The sequence below is a fragment of the Macrotis lagotis genome, chromosome 1 (assembly GCF_037893015.1).
Source record: "Macrotis lagotis isolate mMagLag1 chromosome 1, bilby.v1.9.chrom.fasta, whole genome shotgun sequence".
NCBI lineage: Eukaryota > Metazoa > Chordata > Mammalia > Peramelemorphia > Peramelidae > Macrotis > Macrotis lagotis.
Window position 1 is genome coordinate 498,767,933 of NC_133658.1, and position 20,275 is coordinate 498,788,207.

Here is a 20,275-nt window from a genome sequence, read left to right on the forward strand (position 1 = left end):
AATTTTTAATACAGTATCAATATGGACTTGATACCTAAATCAGGGAGTTGCAAAACAGAAAAAGCTATAAATCATATTCCTAATTTTAGTTAAAGTATTAGCAAGAAAACTACAGCAACATTTCAAAGATTATGAATGTTTATCAAGTTGGATTTATATGAGAAATTTGGGTTTTATATAAGAAAAATACTTAACATAGATGCAAAAAAAAGGTTTTAAGAAGATATAATACTTGTTTCCTGTTACTAACTAAAAAGTTAGATGAAAAGAAAAAAAAACTTCAGCAATGATGGAGGATAGCAAATACACAGCAACATTGTAGCATATTACTAAGGAAATCCAGCAAAAATAGAGAAATTTCATTTATGTAAGTAAATGTATAAAATATTTACCTACCTGTCAAGATACACACAGGAAATATATAAATATAACATTAAAAAAACACTTTTTACATGAATGGCTATGGGACTTTGAGATAGTTAACATTATAAAGTAGAGGAGTATGGAAGAAATTACCTACTGGATCTATGGATAGGAGAACAATTCATAACCAAATAATGGATACAGAGTATGATAATTCTGATTATATAAAGTTTAAGCTTTTTAAACACAAAATCAATGAAGCTAAGATTAGAAATGAAGCAGGTAAATGAGGAAAATATGTGTAACATTTCCCCTGATAAAGGTATCATTTTTAAGATATACAGGAACTGATTCTAATTTATAAGAATAAGAACCATTCCCAACTAATAAAATTTCAAAGAATATAAACTGGAAACTCAAAGGGAGAACTCTGAGCTAACAATCCCACATGAAAAAAATGCTACAAATTACAAATTTAAATAATATATAGATTCCACCTCACAACCATCATTGAACAGTAAATTTGACCAAAAAAAGAAAATGACAAATGCAGAATAAGTTGAGGGAAAAAAAGGTAGAATGCCAGTGGAACTGCAAAGTGGTCTACTCATTCTAAAAAGCAATTTGGAACTATACCCCCAAAGTTACCAATGATGTATCCTTTGACCTAGCAATACCATTATTAGTTCTATATTTTAAAAAGATCAGAGAACAAGAAAAAGGACTCATGAGTACAAAAATATTTATAGCAGCTCTTTTTTTGTAGTGGCAAAGAATTGATACTAAGGGATTCTCATCAATTGGGCAATGGATGAATAAATGGTATATGGCTATGATAGAAATTACATTATCCATTACCATTGTATAGAGTACAGTTTGCTGATGAATGGGACAGTTTCAGAGAACATTAGGAAGACTTATACAAAATGATGAAAATGAAGTGAGAAGAACTAGGAAAACTATATAATAACAACAATATTATAAAGACAACTTTGAAAGATTTAAGAACTTTGATCAGTGCAGTGTCCAACCACAGTTCTGTATGACTCATGAAGCATGTTATCCACCTCTTGAGAGAGAGGGGTGATACTCAAGATGAAAATGGAAACTTTTGTAGCTCTTTGTTACAAAAAGTTTGGCTTTTTTTTCAATCAGCAGAGAGGGAAGTATGTGGGAAGGGAAAAAAAGTTGTTTCCTTTTTTAGAAGATATGAAAAAGAATATGCTATGAAAGACAGTTGAGTATTTTGATTTTTCCTCCATTTCTTTATCAATTGGGTATATACTTTTGAAATGAGTTGTCTTTTTTCTGTCATGTAGTAATATAAGCATGAAATGATAGTATTTCTACTGACAAGCAAACTGTATATCTACTTTTCAGCTACCACCCATGGACATTTTTTCCTGATATTTCAAAGACCTTTCCCTTCCCCATGTGTAAACACAACCCACCTTCAAAATTGGGCGCCAGGTTGTGCCGTGTAATGTTCATTGTCTGGTCTGGAAGATTTTTAGCTGGAGACTGGCTGTTAGGTACTAAGGGATTGGCATAATGCCACTGGCACTCTCCATTGGTTTGCAATGTGCTCAAGAAAAAACGTGCCATCTCACATGGGGACCCTTGAGACTGCCCAAATTTTGAAGATAGCATTTGTCTTTTGCTCCTGAATACATGAGAATCTATAGGAAAGGGTCCATAATGGTAAGAGAAAGGTAGGCTATAGGAAGGGGCATATAAAAGTTCACTGTTTTCTGAATAAAAATTTTGTTCTTGAGAATTTGTAGCATTTGTTGTGGAACTCGCTCTCCAATTTCCAATCTGGCCACATTCCGATTTGTCCATTTGGAAAGAGTCGTATTGCTGAAATAGCAAAGAAGAACAGTAAAGAGCTAGCTGGAAGATACAGCAGTTTAATGTAGCAGAATATAATTAAACATCAAACACTGTTATACTGGGTTCTAATTTTGTCTACTATGCAAAAAATGGATCTGGTCAAAATGTAAAGGCCTCAGAGAAAGCATGAATAATTGTTGACAGATGGAGGGGCAAGAATTTTTCCCATCAAAAAGTTAAGAAGCAAATATATGTGCTGTTTCTAAGAGTTTGAAATCAATTATAAAAAGGAATAAAAATTTTATTGATGAAAAGTGCTGTGAAAATATGAAATACAAGCATAATTAAAAGAAAGTACTGATGAACTTACTATTAATAGAATTCCTTCAGAATTCAGTTTTTGCTATGGACTATACAAAATTCTGCCAACTCATATTTTACATAATGCTATACAAGTGGTTTTATATATATACATATAATTGTAATATATATAATATAACATAATTATATATATATGTATGTATATATATATATATATAATTGTGTTCCTCAAGAATTTCCAACATAGGAAAATCCCTCTCATGCAATTAGTGATTTGTCATTATTCCATATTTAATATGTCAATATGATCTTTAAATGACTAAGGGGAGACTCTTTTAATCACCAACAAAAGCAGAATAATCAAGCTTCTTCCAGATGCATTCATTACCTGTGTTAGGTAGGGGTTTGTTCTGATTTTTGACTTTGTTTTATTACTTTTGGATTTAGGTATTTTCCTAGGTTCTTGTGAGGTAGACATTGAAGTCCTACAGGAATACTGGGTCTTAGAAGAGGTGACTTGATCCAGCGACAACTGTATTTCCTTGTACTCAATATCTCTGCCAAGAGACCAAAAGAGTTTCACATCATGCCTAAGAAGACCTTGCTTTGATAATGAAATGTTTCTATTAAAAATTTTAAATGTATCATATTACTAATTTCATTTAGATTCTGGGAAATGATCAATCAACAATAAAAAAGGAAATCTCAGCTTTTCTATTAAGCTGTCACTCGCATTATATGATCTTAAGAAATTATTTAATAGAAGTGAATGAGGAGCGACTAGGTGGCACAGTGGATAGAACACTGGCCCTGGAATCAGGAAGACCTGAATTCAAATCCAGCCTCAGACAATTACCTAGTTTGGGCACGTGAACTAACCCTATTGCCTTGCAAAAAAAAAAGTGAATGAGATCAGTACAGCTAAAGTCAATCCTATAGAACCTCATTCATATCCCTTGTAGAAATCATAAATTTAAGGAAGTTTAAAAAGACAGAAAGGAAGAACATGTTTACCAAATCCATCTGTATCCTAACAAAGGTTGTACTATTCAACCAGTTTTCTTTCTTTCCACAAAAAGAATGAATTAGGAAATACTCAAAAGCCTCAGGCTTGGAGGTTGTTGAACTTGTAATCTAAGTTATCTTCCTCCTTTTCAATATTTGATACCTATAACTGTTATGAATAGTTGCTCACAAAGACTAGTTTTAAAGAAGTGGTAGATTTTTAGTAATGATTTCAGAAAACTAATTTGAAGTTTGCCTCTTGGTAGAAATTGATGGCCAAAAGATATAAAACATAGCATTCATTTTTAGACATGGCCATTGTGTTTATTTGTTTTGTTAAACTGTTTTGATTTGTACAAAGAAAGGGCTGAGAGTAGGAAAAGTGAGAGTGATATAAAAAGAGAAAAATAAAGTCAATAAACTTTTTTTTAAATGGTATGTCTTCCTTTGAAGCAGAAAGATCTCAGTTCAAATCTGACCTGAGACACTGACTATCTATGGGACCCTGAACAAGTCACTTTAAACTGTTTGCCTCAGGTTCCTCATCTGTAAAATGGGGAAGAACTGTGTGAGGATCAAATGAGATCATAATTGCTTAGCACAGTATAGCTATTACTGTCATTAATATATATATTTTTCTTTCCTAGAAAGTATACATGTCCCTATTCTAAGACATTTTTCTGTGATTTTGCTAAAATTATTATTTACTTCTAAATAGCAGAAAAATGAAAGTCCTTTGTTCAGACACATTAGTCAAAATCTTCTCTCTATTTAGAATCCAAAAAAATATTTTTAATGAGAATATTCACTGTTACCCAGCTTATATATATCTGAGTAATAAAAATGGGACCAGAACTTTGTTTCATCTGATAAAGCACCAATGGAAGATTTTATTTTATCTTTAGGTAAACTTATTTCCTATACCTTTCATATAATAAGGAATTTTATTCCAAAGGCAGATTTGAATTTTAGTCTTAGTTCATCTTAAGGATGGCAAAAATGTATCATAAGCTACAAGTTCATACAACAGGAATTGACAAAGAAGAGGAATTCTTCTTAATTTAGGGGCCTGAAGAGGAGCAGTGGGAATTATGGGCACACTAGCTGCTTCTTCAGTTATTAAAACAGAGCAAGGGGTACAAAGATAGGTTATAAATAAATTGAATAAGCCCTCTCTCTTGCCATACCTGATGGAGAGAGAGCAATATTTGTTCCACCAAGTTCCCCACTTCTACTTTATACCCAGATTGTTGTTGGTTTTTCTTTATTTTGAAGAGGACCATGACATCAGGAAGGTTGATGCCATGACAAGAAAGTGAATTGGACTTAAGTGAGGAGCAGCTGTGCAAAGTCACCAGCCTCACTTCCTCCTCCAGTGCTATCTGGGTCAATGACCAGTTATGGATCAGGACAGATGCCTAGATTATAGTTAAGCCTAAAGCTGTACCATCTACTACTACTACTACTACTACTACTACTACTACTACTACTACTACTACTACTACTACTACTACTACTACTACTTTTTCTACTCCTCCTTCTTCATTTTTTAGCTCAACCAAAAGCAGAAACCTCCAAAATGATACATCTAAAAATCTTAAGAGAAATGTTTAATTGTCAAAGCAAGGTCTTCTTAGGCATTATTTGATTATAAAACATTAAAAACTAAACAGATAGACATCTTGAAATAGAGACTAATTATACTTATCTTAATGTGGAATAATGAGACATTTAGGAGGAGATCAAATATGTTTGACTTACGTGAGAACATAATTGACACTCACTATGCAGTGAGGTCTCGATGACCGACTGTTGTGCACAATAGTAGCATAACTCTGTACCCAGACCCAGCCACCATGCTTGGAAAGTAGCCTATAGTACTTGGTTGTGACTTGACCTTTCACCAACACTATAAAAACAACATGAAATATTAATCATAAACTGGTATTCTGGAGCTTCTGAATGAACTTCCTTTAGTAAAAAGCAAATATGTATATGCCACAAATATATATGTGTGTGTGTGTGCCTGTCCATAAACATGTGACCAATCAACAGATGTTCCTTTGTTGATATTTCTATTTCTCCATCTACTTATTTAACTGAAAGACATTGTTCTTCTTTTTTTTTTTTTTTGACATTATTCTTCTTAAGGCCTATCAGAAGGCAAAGAATGGCTGTATCTCAGAACAAATGTGCACCCTAAACCAAAGAGTGAGCTATGATTATAAAAAGAGAGCTTAGATTTAGATTGTCTTAGATCAAAGGAAACTTAGGAAAATCTTTTATCTCCAATTGATGGGAATGGTAGAGGTAAGGACTAAAAGGAATGTCATGACCATGGACTACCCTACAGGAGGAGAAGGACTTGACCTGCAATCTATTTTCCCTATTGTGATAATGGGCAATCTTGTTTCACCCCTGATCTTATTGGGAATGCCTCTAGCCTCTCCCCATTGAATATAACACTTGTTGATTGTTTCAGATAGATACTGCTTATTATTCTAAGGAACAGTACATTTATTCCTACACTCTCTAGCGTTTTTAGTAGGAATGGGTGCTGTATTTTGTCAAAAGCCTTTTCAGCATCTATTGATAAAAATCATATAATTTCTGATAGGTTTGTTGATGATATAATTAATTATATAACAATTTTCCTAATATTGAACCAACCTTGCATTCCTGGGATAAATCCTACTCGATCATAATGTATTATCCCAGTGACAACTTGTAATCATTTTGCTAAGATTTTATTTAGATTTTTAGATCTATGTTCATCAGGGAGATAGGTCTATAATTTTCTTTCTCTGTTTTAACTCTTCCTGGTTTAGGTGTCAGCACTATATTGGTTTCATAGAAAGAGTTAGGCAGAGTTCCATCTTCACCTATTTTTCCAAAGAGTTTATATAGAATTGGAACCAATTGTTCCCTAAATATTTGGTAGAATTCACTTGTGAATCCATCAGGCCCTGGAGATTTTTTCTTAGGGAGTTCAATGATGGCTTGTTGGATTTCTTTTTCTGTGATAGGGTTGTTTAGGTATTTAATCTCCTCTTTATTTAACTTGGGTAACTTATATTTTTGTAAATATTCATCCATTTCATTTAGATTGTCAAATTTATTGGCATAGAGTTAAACAAAATAATTCCAAATTATTACTTTAATTTCCTCCTCATTGGTGATGAGTTCACCTTTTTCATTTACGATACTAGCAATTTGGTTTTCTTCTTTCTTTTTTTCAATCAAATTGACCAGAGATTTATCAATTTTATTGGGTTTTTCACAAAACCAACTCTTGGTCTTTTTTTTTTTATTAATCCAATAGGTTTTTTTTTGCTTTTGCTTTTATTAGTTTCTTTAATTTTTAGAATTTCTAACTTGGTATTTAATTGGGGATTTTTAATTTGTTTTTTCTCTAATATTTTTAGTTGTATATTTAGTTCATTGATTTCCTTTTTAATTTATTCATGTAATCATTTAAAGATATAATATATCCCTTGACGGCTGCTTTGAGTGAATCCCATAGATTTTGGTATGTTGTTTCATTATTGTTATTAGCTAGGATAAAATAATTAATTCTTTCTATAATTTGTTGTTTGATCCACTCATTCTTTAAAGTGAGGTTATTTAGTTTCCAATTAGTTCTGGGTCTATATCTCCCTGGCCCAATATTTCATGTGATTTTTATTGCATTGTGATCCAAAAAAGATGCATTGACTATTTCTGCCTTTCTGCAGTTGATAATTGGGTTTTTATGCCCTAGTACATGGTCAATTTTTATATAAATGCCATATATTGCAGAGAGAAAAAAGGTATATTCCTTTCTATCCCCATTCATTTTCCTCCATAGGTCTATCATATCTAGTTTTTCTAACAATCTATTTACCTCTTTAACTTCTTTGTTGTTTATTTTATGATTTGATTTATCTAGATCTGAGAGTAGGGGATTGAGGTCTCCTGCTAGTAGAGTTTTGCAGTCTATGTCTTCCTGTAGTTCTTTCAGCTTCTCCTCTAAGAATTTGGGTGCTACCCCATTGGGTACATATATATTCAGCATTGAAATCATTTTATTATCTATGGTATCTTTTAGGAGGATAGTTTCCTTCCTTATCTCTTTTAACACTATCTATTTTTGCAGCTGCTTTGTCTGAGATAAGGATTGCTACCCCTGCTTTTTTTTAACTTCAGCTGAAGCAAAGTATATTTTGCTCCAACCTTTTACCTTACTCTCTCTCTCTCTCTCTCTCTCTCTCTCTCTCTGTATATATATATATATATCTGCTTCAAATGAGTTTCTTGTAAGCAGCATAGTATAGGATTCTGATATTTTCCCTATTGTGAGAAGGGAATAAAAATAGTAAATTCCCAGACAAAAATTCCTCCATTGTGAGATTCTTGATGGCTGTGGTATGTATCTATATATGTACTTGCTCTATACCCAGTAAACTGTTAGTTCCTTGAAGACAGTTTTTATCTGTGCATTCTCAGCATCTAACACCATTTTTTTCCCACATAGTCTTTCTCTTCATTAAAGGAGTAGGGAACTCAAGATATTGTTAGTTTTACCTGACTACTCCCTACTCCCACCTTTTCCAATCTGTTCTATAGGGATATGTAGAAAAAAGAGAAATCTTTTTTTTGAGAAATGTTATATTTTTTAAAATATCAATAAAAATTAAAACTACTTTAAAATTTAGTAGGTATTTAATATTTATTGAATTGGGTTTTGATTTGGGTAAGTAGTTAAAAATTGGGTGACTCTTCTAGCTGGTACTTGGAAAAAAAGAAAAAACAATCTGCAAACTCATATATAGTTAGCCTATAACAACAGCTCCTTCATCACTAAGTCTTTCCCCTCTTAAATCTATGCACAGGCACCCTTCAGGCTATAGAACTCCAATTTTGTGATTTATTTTTTTCTTTTCTGCCTCCAAACCTCATCTGAAACTTATTTTTTTACCTTTATAACAATGGAATAATGGAAAGGAAGTTGGTCTTGAAGTCAGGAAAATTTACATGAACAAGTCATAATTTCTTAGTATCCCTTGGCAACTCTCAAGACAATACATTCCAAAATTGCATAGCTGAATTGGAGAAAGTGATTTCCATACCCCAAAGTTAAAAAAAAGCCTATTTTTATTTTGAAGCATCCAATCTGGTGCCATAGCCTGTTAATTTCACCTTCACATCATCTCTTAAATGCCATCCCCCAGTACTTGTCACTACCACCACTCTGCTGTAAGTCCTAATCACCTCACACCTAGATTATTGTAATAGTCTACAGTTGAGTCTCACTGCCTCAAATCTCTCCCCACTTTAATTCATCTTCCATTCAGCCACTAAAGTGATTTGTTTAAGCTCAGATCCTATCATATTCCTCCTTAATCAATAAATTCCAATGGTTCCCCTTTGCCTTCAAGATCAAATACAAAAATGCTCTATCATTGAAAGCACTTCATAACCTAACCCCCTCCTACCTTTCCAGACTTCTGCCCTCTTATTCCCTCAAGCATACTCTTTCATCTAAAGACACTGGCCTTCCTACCTGTTCCATGAACAAGACACTCCTCTCTGCCCTGCTCCCACATTCCTGGAATATTCTTCCTCCTCTGCTCAGTCTTCTGAATTTCCTGGCTTCATCTAAGTCCCAACTAAAATCTCACAGGAACCCTTCCTAAAATCCTCCTAATTCTAGTGCCTTCCCTCTGTTAATTATTTACTATTTATCATATATATATATATGTATATATATATATATATATATAGCTTATTTGATATATTTTATTTGCATTATATATTATTTTTGAGTAGCTAGGTAATACAGTGGCTAGAATGCTAGGCTTGGGGTCAAGAAGACTCATCTGCCTGAGTTCAATTATGGCCTCAGACACTAACTAGCTATGTGACCAGGTGAGTCACTTAACCCTGTTTGCCTCAGTTTCTTCATCTTTAAAATGAACTGTGAAGAAAGTAGCAACCTACTCCGATACCTTTGAAAAAAAAACTCCAAAAGGAATCATAAAGAGTCAGACACAACTGAAATGATTAAGTAACACCAAAAAGATTATTTTGCATATTTTTCCCTCATTAAATTGTAAGCTCCTTGAGGACAGGGACAATCTTACTTCATTTTGAATGCACATTGCTTAGCAAAGCACTTAAGCACATAGTAAGTGCTTACTAAATGTTTGTTTTTGATTGTCTAACACACTTCAAAGAATAACAAATGCTGGAGCAGTGTCACCAATTATTGATAGTTCAATCATCCTGAAAGGATGAATTATAACATTATATTTCTCAAATCCTCTATGGCTTCACAGTTGGTTTTGTACTTTGACTTAGGAGAAGATGATAAAAAAAGAGGGAAAACTGTTGACAGTGATTTATTCCATTGTTAATATAATATGGAAAACCTTGGAATAAATTGTATGTATCATATACTAAACCAGTGTATTGTTTTCATAGGCTTGAAAATAAATGAGTTCAGGGAAATGTTAGCTATATAATAAACTTTCAACTGTTATTAATATTCTTCAAAGATTAAATTAATGTTTTTAATCTTTACAGAATATGATCTTGCAACATAAAAATATAAAGTTGTTGATATATAATACACACATGCAAATACACATCTTTCTTTTTTCTCTTCAAATATCAAAAAGTGCCATTTCCTATTGGACACTTTTTCTGTTCCCTCTATCCAGATGTACCAAAACTTTGTTTTAACTTCAGATTTTTTATTTTCTTATATTTATACATATTGATAAATCTCTTGATGAAGGGGTTCAGTTTTGTCTTTGTAGCCACAATGTCTAAACTAGTGTCTAGAAAATACAAAGATATAAATACATATACATGCATATACATATAAACATGTACATACATATCTAGACACATATGTTCCCTATAGTTTCCATTATAAATATATATTTTTCCAATCACTATGCTAGACACTATATGTATATGTATATATGTGTGTATGTGTGTATCTATATGTATGTGAATTTTAGAGTGCCATCACTTTGTCTTTCCTGGCCCTTGTTCCAGTGTTCTCAGTCATTCTGAATGAAGGTTGTTTTAGATATATTTAATTACATAGTAAATAAAATAGTAATTAAAATCATTATCATCTCACCTTTCCCATTTATAAATGTGTCTTCCTTTCACAGGAATAGTGTCAGTGGTTTTTGAACCCATCTATTACTAATATGAAAATATTGTAATTTCCAATAAGTTTGTCAAAACAATTGACCAACATCAAAGAAATTGGAAATCTGTTAACTAAATTTCAACAAAATCTTCTGCAAAATTGGGGGATGGGATCAAAAAATAAGAATAATGACTTGGTAAGCACATTTTATGGTAATCATTAAAATTAAGTATCAAATATATATTGAACTTAGAACTAGACCTTCAAATTACTATATCATAAAGTTTAAAAATAATGTCAAAAATAGATGTATATTCAGTAACTTCTCTTACTGAAAATGCTTTAAATACTAATATTTTATTTAATGTGAAATTATTGATAACTTTATGGAAGTAAAAATATATTTTAAAATATTATTTATTTAATTTTATCCTATCTTTTTAATATTTCTTTTTGCATACCTTATGGTCCACATATATTAGTACAATAGTACCTCTGATAAGTACTGGGAGTAGAAACAACAAAAATAACAGACACTGACCTAAAGGAGCTTATTTTCTACTTAAAGGATCCAACGTGATCACAAATAAGTAAATGCAGTATCATCCACAAAATAAATACAAAGTGCTTTGGGCAGTGAGGGAAGGGAATGGGAAGGTTCAGGAAAAGTCTTTGAAGAAGGTAACCCATTAAGAATGCTTGCTTGTAGGGGTGGCTAGGTGGTGCAGTGAATAGAGCACCAGCCTTGGAATCAGGAGTACCTGGGTTCAAATCCAACCTCAGACACTTAATTACCTAGCCATGTGGCCTTGGGTAAGTCACTTAGCCCCATTGCCTTGAAAAAAAAATCTAAAAAGAAAAAAAGAATGTTTGCTTGTTTACTACTTCTCAACTTAAAAGTCTCTACCAAACCCAGAAATTCCTAAAGACCTTCCTGTTCTGACCAATCAAATGTTTTCTTTTAATTTTATATGATTTTTCCCCCTAAAAACCTATTGTCTCCACTAATCTTCCTTCATTTATATATATATATATATATATATATATATATATATATATATTTTTTTTTTTTTTTTTTGATTAGCACTGGAACCTTTGACCTGCTCCGTGACCAACCTGGGAGGATTTGCCCTCCCTTACCCAGCCTGGTAGTCCCCTAATCCCAGGAGCTCAACACAATAATGTTAGATTTAGTACAGACAATTTTTAAGCTTCAGCACACTACATCTTGGAATTCCAGAGCTCAAGTGCTCTGGCAACTTCAGCCTCCTCAATAGCAGGGATTACAGGTATAAACCATTATGTCTGGGCATCTTGTTACTTTATAGTTTAGGAAATAAAATACAAAATTCCTTCATCAAGATAAAGCAAGGGTACAAAGTCTAGGTTAGGGTTTTTTATTTGTCTAAACAGAACAATAGTAATGTCAATATTGGTGCATTCTAAATGCAATATTTTTCCCAAACTAATTATTTCTTCTTTTACCACTTCCTCCAAGGATTCATCGTTCCAATTAAAGGTGACCTCAGGATAGCATTCTTAAATAGAAAACTCTCAGCTTTGTTACATAAACAAGACAAAGATCTGAACTTCAGAGAATAAGATTATTTATTGAACTTGGTTGAGTCTTCTACTATCAGAACTGATTAGCTTTTTTATAAGAATGAAATGAGGATTTTATATTAGGATATTGATTGCTTGGTTTTAAGCACTAATCATTCATTCAGGTGAGATTAAGGGCTTTAGGCTAGGATACTGTCATTATTTCTTAATATTCTGGGAAACAAAGTACTATATACTGTTATACTTGCTATATTAGGAGTTTGTACTAAATGTTTTTTCATTCACCCTGAAATTTGAGCATTTAAGTACACATACATCATGGTTTCATACTTAGTTCCCTATTCCCTACTTTTATCCCTCCACCCCAGTGGAAAATACTATTTCTCTTGATATCTGTAGATTTACTGACTTGATTCAAAAAGTAAGCAGCATTAAATATTTTAAATGTATGAACATTCATATTGTGTTACTTACATAAATGGTGAGCATAACGTAAGTAGAACATATCACAGCCATGGACATGATGGTAGAGGGTTTTCTCTATCAAATCCTGTGGTTCATAGCCAGTTAGTTCAGTCACCCTGGAAGAAGAAGGCTATCTAAATTAATAATATTGCCCTATAGATTTGTTTTAATTAACAAATATTGATTTTGCTAAGTAACCAAGTGCCAAAGGACCAGAAGTGGATACAAATACTGACTTTGGAACCTGAAAACTATCTACTTTATAAGTAACAGTCCAGTGCAGGATATAGCATTAGTCACATTCAGGAAAACTTCAGAAACTAGTCAATGAATAGCTTTAAAGTAATTTGCAATTTCATCCTTTTCAGAGAGAATTTAAATTTATCCAAGAACTGACACTTTGCTGAAAAATATTTGACAGGTAAATGGTTAGTATATTTCAGGAAGGTTCTGGAAAGTTTTAATTTTATGAAATCTCCATTATTAACAGTATATAATCATCTAAAAGGGAATTTTATTTTGAGACTGGCTTGGGGAATAATCTTATATTAGTGAGAATTGTTTAGTGATTATAGGAAACAGTTAAGAATTAAGTTGCTGTTATTCAAATTGTGATGGTCATTAAGCAGCCCACCTCAAATGCTATCTTCTCCATGAAGTTTTCCCAGATCTTCTGTCCTTATAAAATACTATCTTACAACTATCTAATGTCCTTATCATGCAATATTATGTACTTTGTTTCTTGGCTTTCATCTTACTAGGATTAACCTGGGGTCAGATTTCTGGGGATAGTAACCTAGGAAGGGAAAAACACATTTCTATATTTATAATGTTATATATTTTATGCATTTAAAAACATTAGTCTAAGAAAGGACTCACAGGTTTCACCAGACTGTCAAAGAAGTCCATGACATAAAATATTTTAAGAACCCCTGTAGTAGATTACAAGTTCTATGAGGACAGAGATGACATCTTTCACTACATAAGCCAGCCAGTATTTTACACACAGTAGGTCCTTTATAAGAATTTCTCAACGAATGTGTGACAGGACATTTATATTTGTTTAAATCTGATTTCTATTCTAATGGATTTTGGCTGTTCAAGTCTGATCCTCAGGAGCAGCATAAACTCTGAAATCTAAGTGGATTTCTGGGATTTGTAGTTCAAAGAAGCCACATTCTTTCCAAGGCCAGAAAGAGATCTGATGAGGTTTGAGCCTGGGAAGTGGTATTCCATTGGAATGGAAATTTTTGAATTATCCTGTTACAGGACAAAGGGGACAGATAGAAGAAACAGAACTCTGCCTGCATGAGAGAGATGGAGTGGAGTGGAGAGAAGAGGGGAACAGTACAACATAGACCTGATGTTCCCATCCTTGCAGGCCTGATCTTGTAGTTTGAGCAAATTTGGCTGGCTTCAAGTAAAGAACTAAGACTGAGGCATTCAGGGGCAATTACTCTTTTAAGAACTGAGAAAATCCTTTATAGTTAAGTTGGATATTTATAATAGTCAAAATAATGTATCCATTAAGTCATTCTTAAAACAATATTGCTGGGGCAGCTAGGTGGCGCAGTGGATAGAGTACTGGCCCTGGAGTCAGGAGTACCTGAATTCAAATCTGACCTCAGACATTTAATAATTACCTAGCCGTGTGGCATTGAGAAAGCCACTTGACCCCATTGCCTTGCAAAAAAAAATTTTTTTAAAACCCCAAAAAACCAATATTGCTGGGGTGGCTCTGGAGTCAGGAGTACCTGAATTCAAATCCAGCCTGAGACACAATAATTACTTAGCTGTGTGGCCTTGGACAAGCCACTTAACCCCATTGCCTTGCAACCCCCCCCCCCCCCAACAATATTGCTGTTATACAAAGTTCTTTTGGTTCTGTTCATTTTACTCCATTATTTCATAAAAGTTTTCCATGTTTTTCTAAGGTCATTGAGCTCATTTTTAATAAGACAGAAGTATTTCATCACTATTACTTACTACAACTTTTCAGTCAGTCCCCATTTGTCAGGCATTCTCAAAATTTTCAGATCTTTGCCACTACAAAAAGGGTTGCTGTAAACATTTTAGAACATCTAAGCTCTTTTCTTTTTCCCCAGTTATCTTTGGAAATAGTCCTAGTAATGATAATGCTGGATTAAAATGTAGAGGTCATTTAATAACACTTTGAGCATGATTTCAGATTACTTTACCAAATGCTTGGATCTCTTTCCAATTCCTCACCATGCCTGTTTACTAACCAAGTTTTTAATATATTATTTTCCTTGCTATTTCTTTAAAATTATTCGATTTCACATAAAAAAAATCAGTCATGAATGGTTTGTTGGTATGGTGCTTACTGCAATGTCTGGTACATAGTAGATGCTAAATAAATGTTAATTATTGTTATTAATATATTTATTCTCTGCTGATACATATAGAGTACTAATAAATAGTTTTTAAATTTTTTTTTTAAAACCAGGGCATAGGCCTTGTCATAGTGATGAGAATTTTATTCTGATCTAGGGCAAGCAGAGCTATGTGAATGATGAAGAAGAGGATCCAGACAGACTCAAACCACTTATTGCTAAACTATAGAGGTGTCATTGATGTGTCCCAATTCAGGTCCTTTCAATGCTAAGGGAAACCCTTAGGGAAATCTCTAACCTCTGATGCAAAGACAAATGAAGTAGAGTAAAGGTATAGACCAGAGAGCAGATAGTGGCCCCTGGGATTCTAGGGAGAGATATCAGGAGTTATTGGGTATAGAATACTAGGCCTAGATGCAGGAAGACCCATGTTCAAATTTGGTCTCAAATTCTTACTAGCTGTTGTCTCTACACAAGTCACTTAACCTCTCTTTGCCTCAGTTTCCTCATCTATAAATAAAGAAAAAGCTACCTTTCAAAATTTTTGTGAAGATCAGATGACCAATATTTTGTAACAGGTTCAAAGTGCCTAGTAAAGTGCTACAGAAATTTAAGTTATAATTTATTTATTTTTTATTTATGATTCCTACAATAGGAGAGAATGATTGCAGACAAATTTGTTCCACAGTGTCCCCTGCTGTTCACATATGAATATCTCAGGCTGTTTTCTGAGGAAGAAATCCAGGTTATCAATAGTCATCATATATGGGGGGGGAAACTGTTCTAAATCACTAATAATTACAGAAATGCATATTAAAACAATTCTGAGGTACAACCTCAAACCCATGAAATTGGCTAAGATGAAAAATAAAGGAAAAATGACAAAAGCTAGAGAGGCTGAGGCAAAATATATCAATACCTTATTGATAGAACTGGGAACCAGTCCAACCATTATGGAAAGTAATTAGGAACTATGCTCCCAAAGTTATTTTAAATCCCTTGACCAAGGGAAATGGCTACAAAAGTCTCTACCCCAAGCTCAAAGAAAAAGGTAAAAAACCCATATGTACAAAAAATATTCAAGGCAGCTCTATTTTTGTGATGGCAAAACCTTAGAAATTGAGAGGATCCCTGTCAATTGGAGAATGACTGAACAAATTTGGTCCATGAATGTGAAGGAATGCAATTGTAGTATAAGAAATATGTATTCAGAAAAACCTGAGAAGACTTGTATAACTGATGCAAAATGAAGTGGGCAAAACCATGGGGAAAATTATATCAAAATAGTAATACTGTCAAGATAATCAACTTTGAAAAACTCTGATCAACATAATGAATAACCATAATTTCAAATAACTCAATATGAAACAAGATTATCACTTCCAGATACAGAAGTGATAGATTGAATAGATTGAATCATATTTTCTTCTTCCTCTTTCCTTTTCTCCCTTTCCTCTTTCCTTTCCTACTTCTCTCTCTCTCTCTCTCTCTCTCTCTCTCTCTCTCTCTCTCTCTCTCCTTTTCTTGGACATGGCTAATGTAGGACTTTATTTTATATGACCTTTGCAATTTTAAAAAATTAATATATAATTATTTGAGAGTTTTTGCCTTCTCATTGAATAGAAGTGATAAGGTAAAAATTTAGAGCTGAAAATAAAATAAAATTGAATTGAAATAAATAAATTAAATTAAAATTAATTAAAATAAATTGAATTGATATAAATTCCTTAGAAAACATATATATATATATATATATATATATAATATGTATTTTCTATATAGCAAAACCAAAGGGAAAAACTCATTCTAAATTAATGTGTATAAACATTTATTCTGATGCTTATAAGATTCCTTATATGTCAATTATCCATTTAAGTTACTCAATTAAATTCTTAAAGAAAAGGAACTCTTGGCACTATAAAAATTCAAAGTCTTATAACTATTAATATACTTTCCTCTACTTCAAAAATTCTGTGGGGCTGGCTGAGAAAAACTGAGCTCTAAAACTGACTAGCAGGGAAAAAAAATCACCAAGAATGAATAAAATTAAATAATCTTATAATGAATATCCCTCAAGGAACTATCTCACCATTGACCTTTCCAGTCAGCAAATTAATGAAATGTTAAATGTTAGCTGCAAATTAAACAGACTGAGACCTTGATCACATTTTGATTCTTTAGGTCATTTCCCTTTCAGTTTGTATCTCAATTGTGCTTTTAGTTGTAAATCTCTGAAGACATTTTGTTTCCCTGGAACTGATCATTATTTGTTGTTTATATTCCATAGTATTTCTCTACAATAGAGGGAAGAAGGAAAGAAGAGAAGAAATCTGATAGCCAAGTTCAAAGCCTAGTAAAGTTGCATAGATTTTTAAGTCCTATTACTACTCTCTTAGAAGAAAAATTCAAATGTTGACTGTAAAGAAGCAAAGTAAAATAAATCAAGAAAACTGAGTGAGTCAAAAAGGCTCTTTCAACTAATTGGAAGTCAAGTTACAGAACAACCACCCTATAAATGTAAATTAATAAAAAACACATGTATTATGTTTCCCATTAAGATACATATTGGCTTAAAACTTAAAGGGGAAAGAGTGTCCCTAAAGATTTTTCCTGAACCTGTAAAGTGAGAGGAATTTGCCAAATCTCAAATATAAGCAGAAGTACCATTTTAGTTGCAATATAGTTTGATTTAGTTTCTAGATAGTTTCAAAATGAAATATCATACAATCCTTTTTAACCAAATTTCAGTTTTGTTTTGAATTATGCTTAAAAATATGCCATCTGCTTCATTGAGAGTCAAGATGCTACTATTCCAGACTCTTTGGAGATAAACAATATACTTTTTACTTTATCTTCTAGCCTTTGTCCTATGTCCTGGTTCTATAAGCATTGAAATTTTAAAAGCAAAATCTGTTCAAGTCTGACATCTCTTCTCCTCTCTCTAGTTCTATTTATCTTACTGCTTTCTTGGTATATGGCTTTGTAAAATCATGCAATTTGCAATCTGCAAAAGAAGCAGACTTGTTTTTTACTTGTTTTTTTCTCATTTCCCTCAGTCGATCTAGACCAGAAACCCTTCCTTTATAGGACCAATGTGAGAAACAATAGGGCTCTGCTCAAAACATCCTGGAACTCAGAAATTGACTCAGAATTCAACTTCCCACTATGAGATCTTGCAGGAAAAAGAAATGAATTTTTATAACTCCCTTTTTCACTCCTCTTGGGAAGACTTTAGTATTAATCCCTTCTAAATTTATTTGATAATTCAATTAAACAAGAAACATTTATTCAGCATTGCTTAAAAAAAAGAAAACACCATATTTGCTGGAAACACAAAAGTGATTCTGTTATGATAGAGATTAAATAGACGTTCCTTTGTTCTTCTTACCACTCTCTGAAATGGTAAGTCTATGTCCTGATCATTTCTGGAGAACCATATGTCTCAGTGTGGCAGGACTTGTTGCTTTGGATAACAAAGAAAATTTTGGATGGTCCCTTCATAATTTTCCCTGTGATAGCTAAAAGATGATTAAGGTGCATCCCAGCTTAAGCAGAGAGATTGTCCACTAAGGAAAGAAGAGTGAGCTCAGAACCATTGAGCAATATGCATTAAAGGGAGTGACTCACTCTCTGGATCTTTTCTATCTATCATGGGCAGATAAAGACTCTCCCAAGAGGAGTAGGGAAGCACTTAGTTTCTTCCTACTCTGGAGAAAAATGGTGACCAGCATTAGCAACTAGAGCAGGGAATTCTACTAAATTGCACCTGAATTTGGGGATTTTTTCCCATTTAACTGAGCATAGGTGACATAATAAAGATCCCAAGAGGTACATATTTAGCAAGGGAGGCATTCTTGTGAGTTCAAAAGGTCAGGAGCAAGTGGTAGGTCTTTTAATCAAAGATGACTGAGAACAGAAGGATAACAACCAAACCTAAGCTTTAAGTAATTTTTGCCCTGGGGCTCCTATGTTGGAGTATAAAATATCATACTATAGGAAAGCTTGATTCTCCCCTTAAGAGTCAAGATTACTCAATATTGAACCCATTTAATACATACACAAATCTAGAGCTATTGATGAACTTCTAGGGGAGAGGTAGAAAGTGATCACCCCAGTCCCCAGGCCCATCAGTGGTTCTTGTTGGTACATTGTGATCAAATGAAAAACAACACTCTCCTTTCTGAAAGCTTTAATTAAAAGGTATAATGGGAAGATGATATTCACACACAAACAATAGCAAAAATAACAGGAGATGTATAGATAGAATTGTATAATATAAAAATATCAAATCAAAAGGTATAATTTTCAACCAGGATGATGTAGAATCAAAGAAAGTACTTGGACTAAGTCTTGATGGAAGAGAATTAATTCAAGGTATGGATGTGCCTTTTCCTTATAACTCACAGCTTGTGTAATGCCCTAGGAGAGTAGTATTCAGTGACATTTCCCTCCAGACCAAGGTGAGGTGTTTCTCTTTCTTTCTGTAAATAAATCTTTTATCTTCACACACACACACACACACACACACACACACACACACACACACACACAATGCCTCGCAGCCTATTCCCCTAACTGGCCCCAATGAACCAAGAGTCCCTGATTGAATCTGCTTCCAAGGCTCTTTTGTATAAAAATATCTCTGATTTTAGGGTCATGTCGCTTAAAGTCAGTAGCCTATTGCTTTTCTGATTCTACGTAATGAGAAATGTCCTGCTCCCCATTCCCTAAGTCCCTGAAAACATATTAGGGTTTAAATGTTTTTCTGGGATGGGTACTACACAAACAGTAAAAGAGAATGAAGAAGGGATTAAAAAACAAATCATAAGTATGCTCCAGGATTTCTTGATAAAGAAACTCAAGCACCAATTTTTCTTTAGTCAGGCTATTCCTAAGCAAACAAAGAACTTTATTCATTTCTCCTTTTAATTATATGTATATATATATATATACATATAATTACTCACTAAAAATCTACCCTCCCACTAACTTAAAGTATCCTTGTACCTATGTCAAAATGTAGATTATCACCTGCCTTTGCCTTGCTCAAATTTTTCTAAATGAAATAACAAGTTCAAAAATAATTTGAACAAGTTGAAAACAAAATATCAATATAAAATTGTTTAGTTTCAAATAACTGTAAAATCAGGAATAACAATGATGAAATTCATATAATCTAGCTCACTGATTTCCAAAGATTCAGAAAAAAATTCAACAGCTCCCA

The 20,275-nt window shown here is 33.1% G+C and overlaps 1 protein-coding gene across 1 annotated transcript in view; it reads right to left on the minus strand.

Moving 5' to 3' along the window:
• Positions 1 to 20,275, minus strand: part of SIM2 (SIM bHLH transcription factor 2) — a 76,423-nt gene that overhangs the window by 9,199 nt on the left and 46,949 nt on the right. The window contains exons 7-10 of the mRNA XM_074213938.1: positions 12,707 to 12,813; positions 5,284 to 5,431; positions 2,906 to 3,074; positions 1,815 to 2,223 (exon numbers count right to left, since the gene is read on the minus strand). Of these exons, the coding sequence (XP_074070039.1) occupies positions 1,815 to 2,223; positions 2,906 to 3,074; positions 5,284 to 5,431; positions 12,707 to 12,813 (833 nt within the window). The remainder of the gene's footprint in view (positions 1 to 1,814; positions 2,224 to 2,905; positions 3,075 to 5,283; positions 5,432 to 12,706; positions 12,814 to 20,275) is intronic.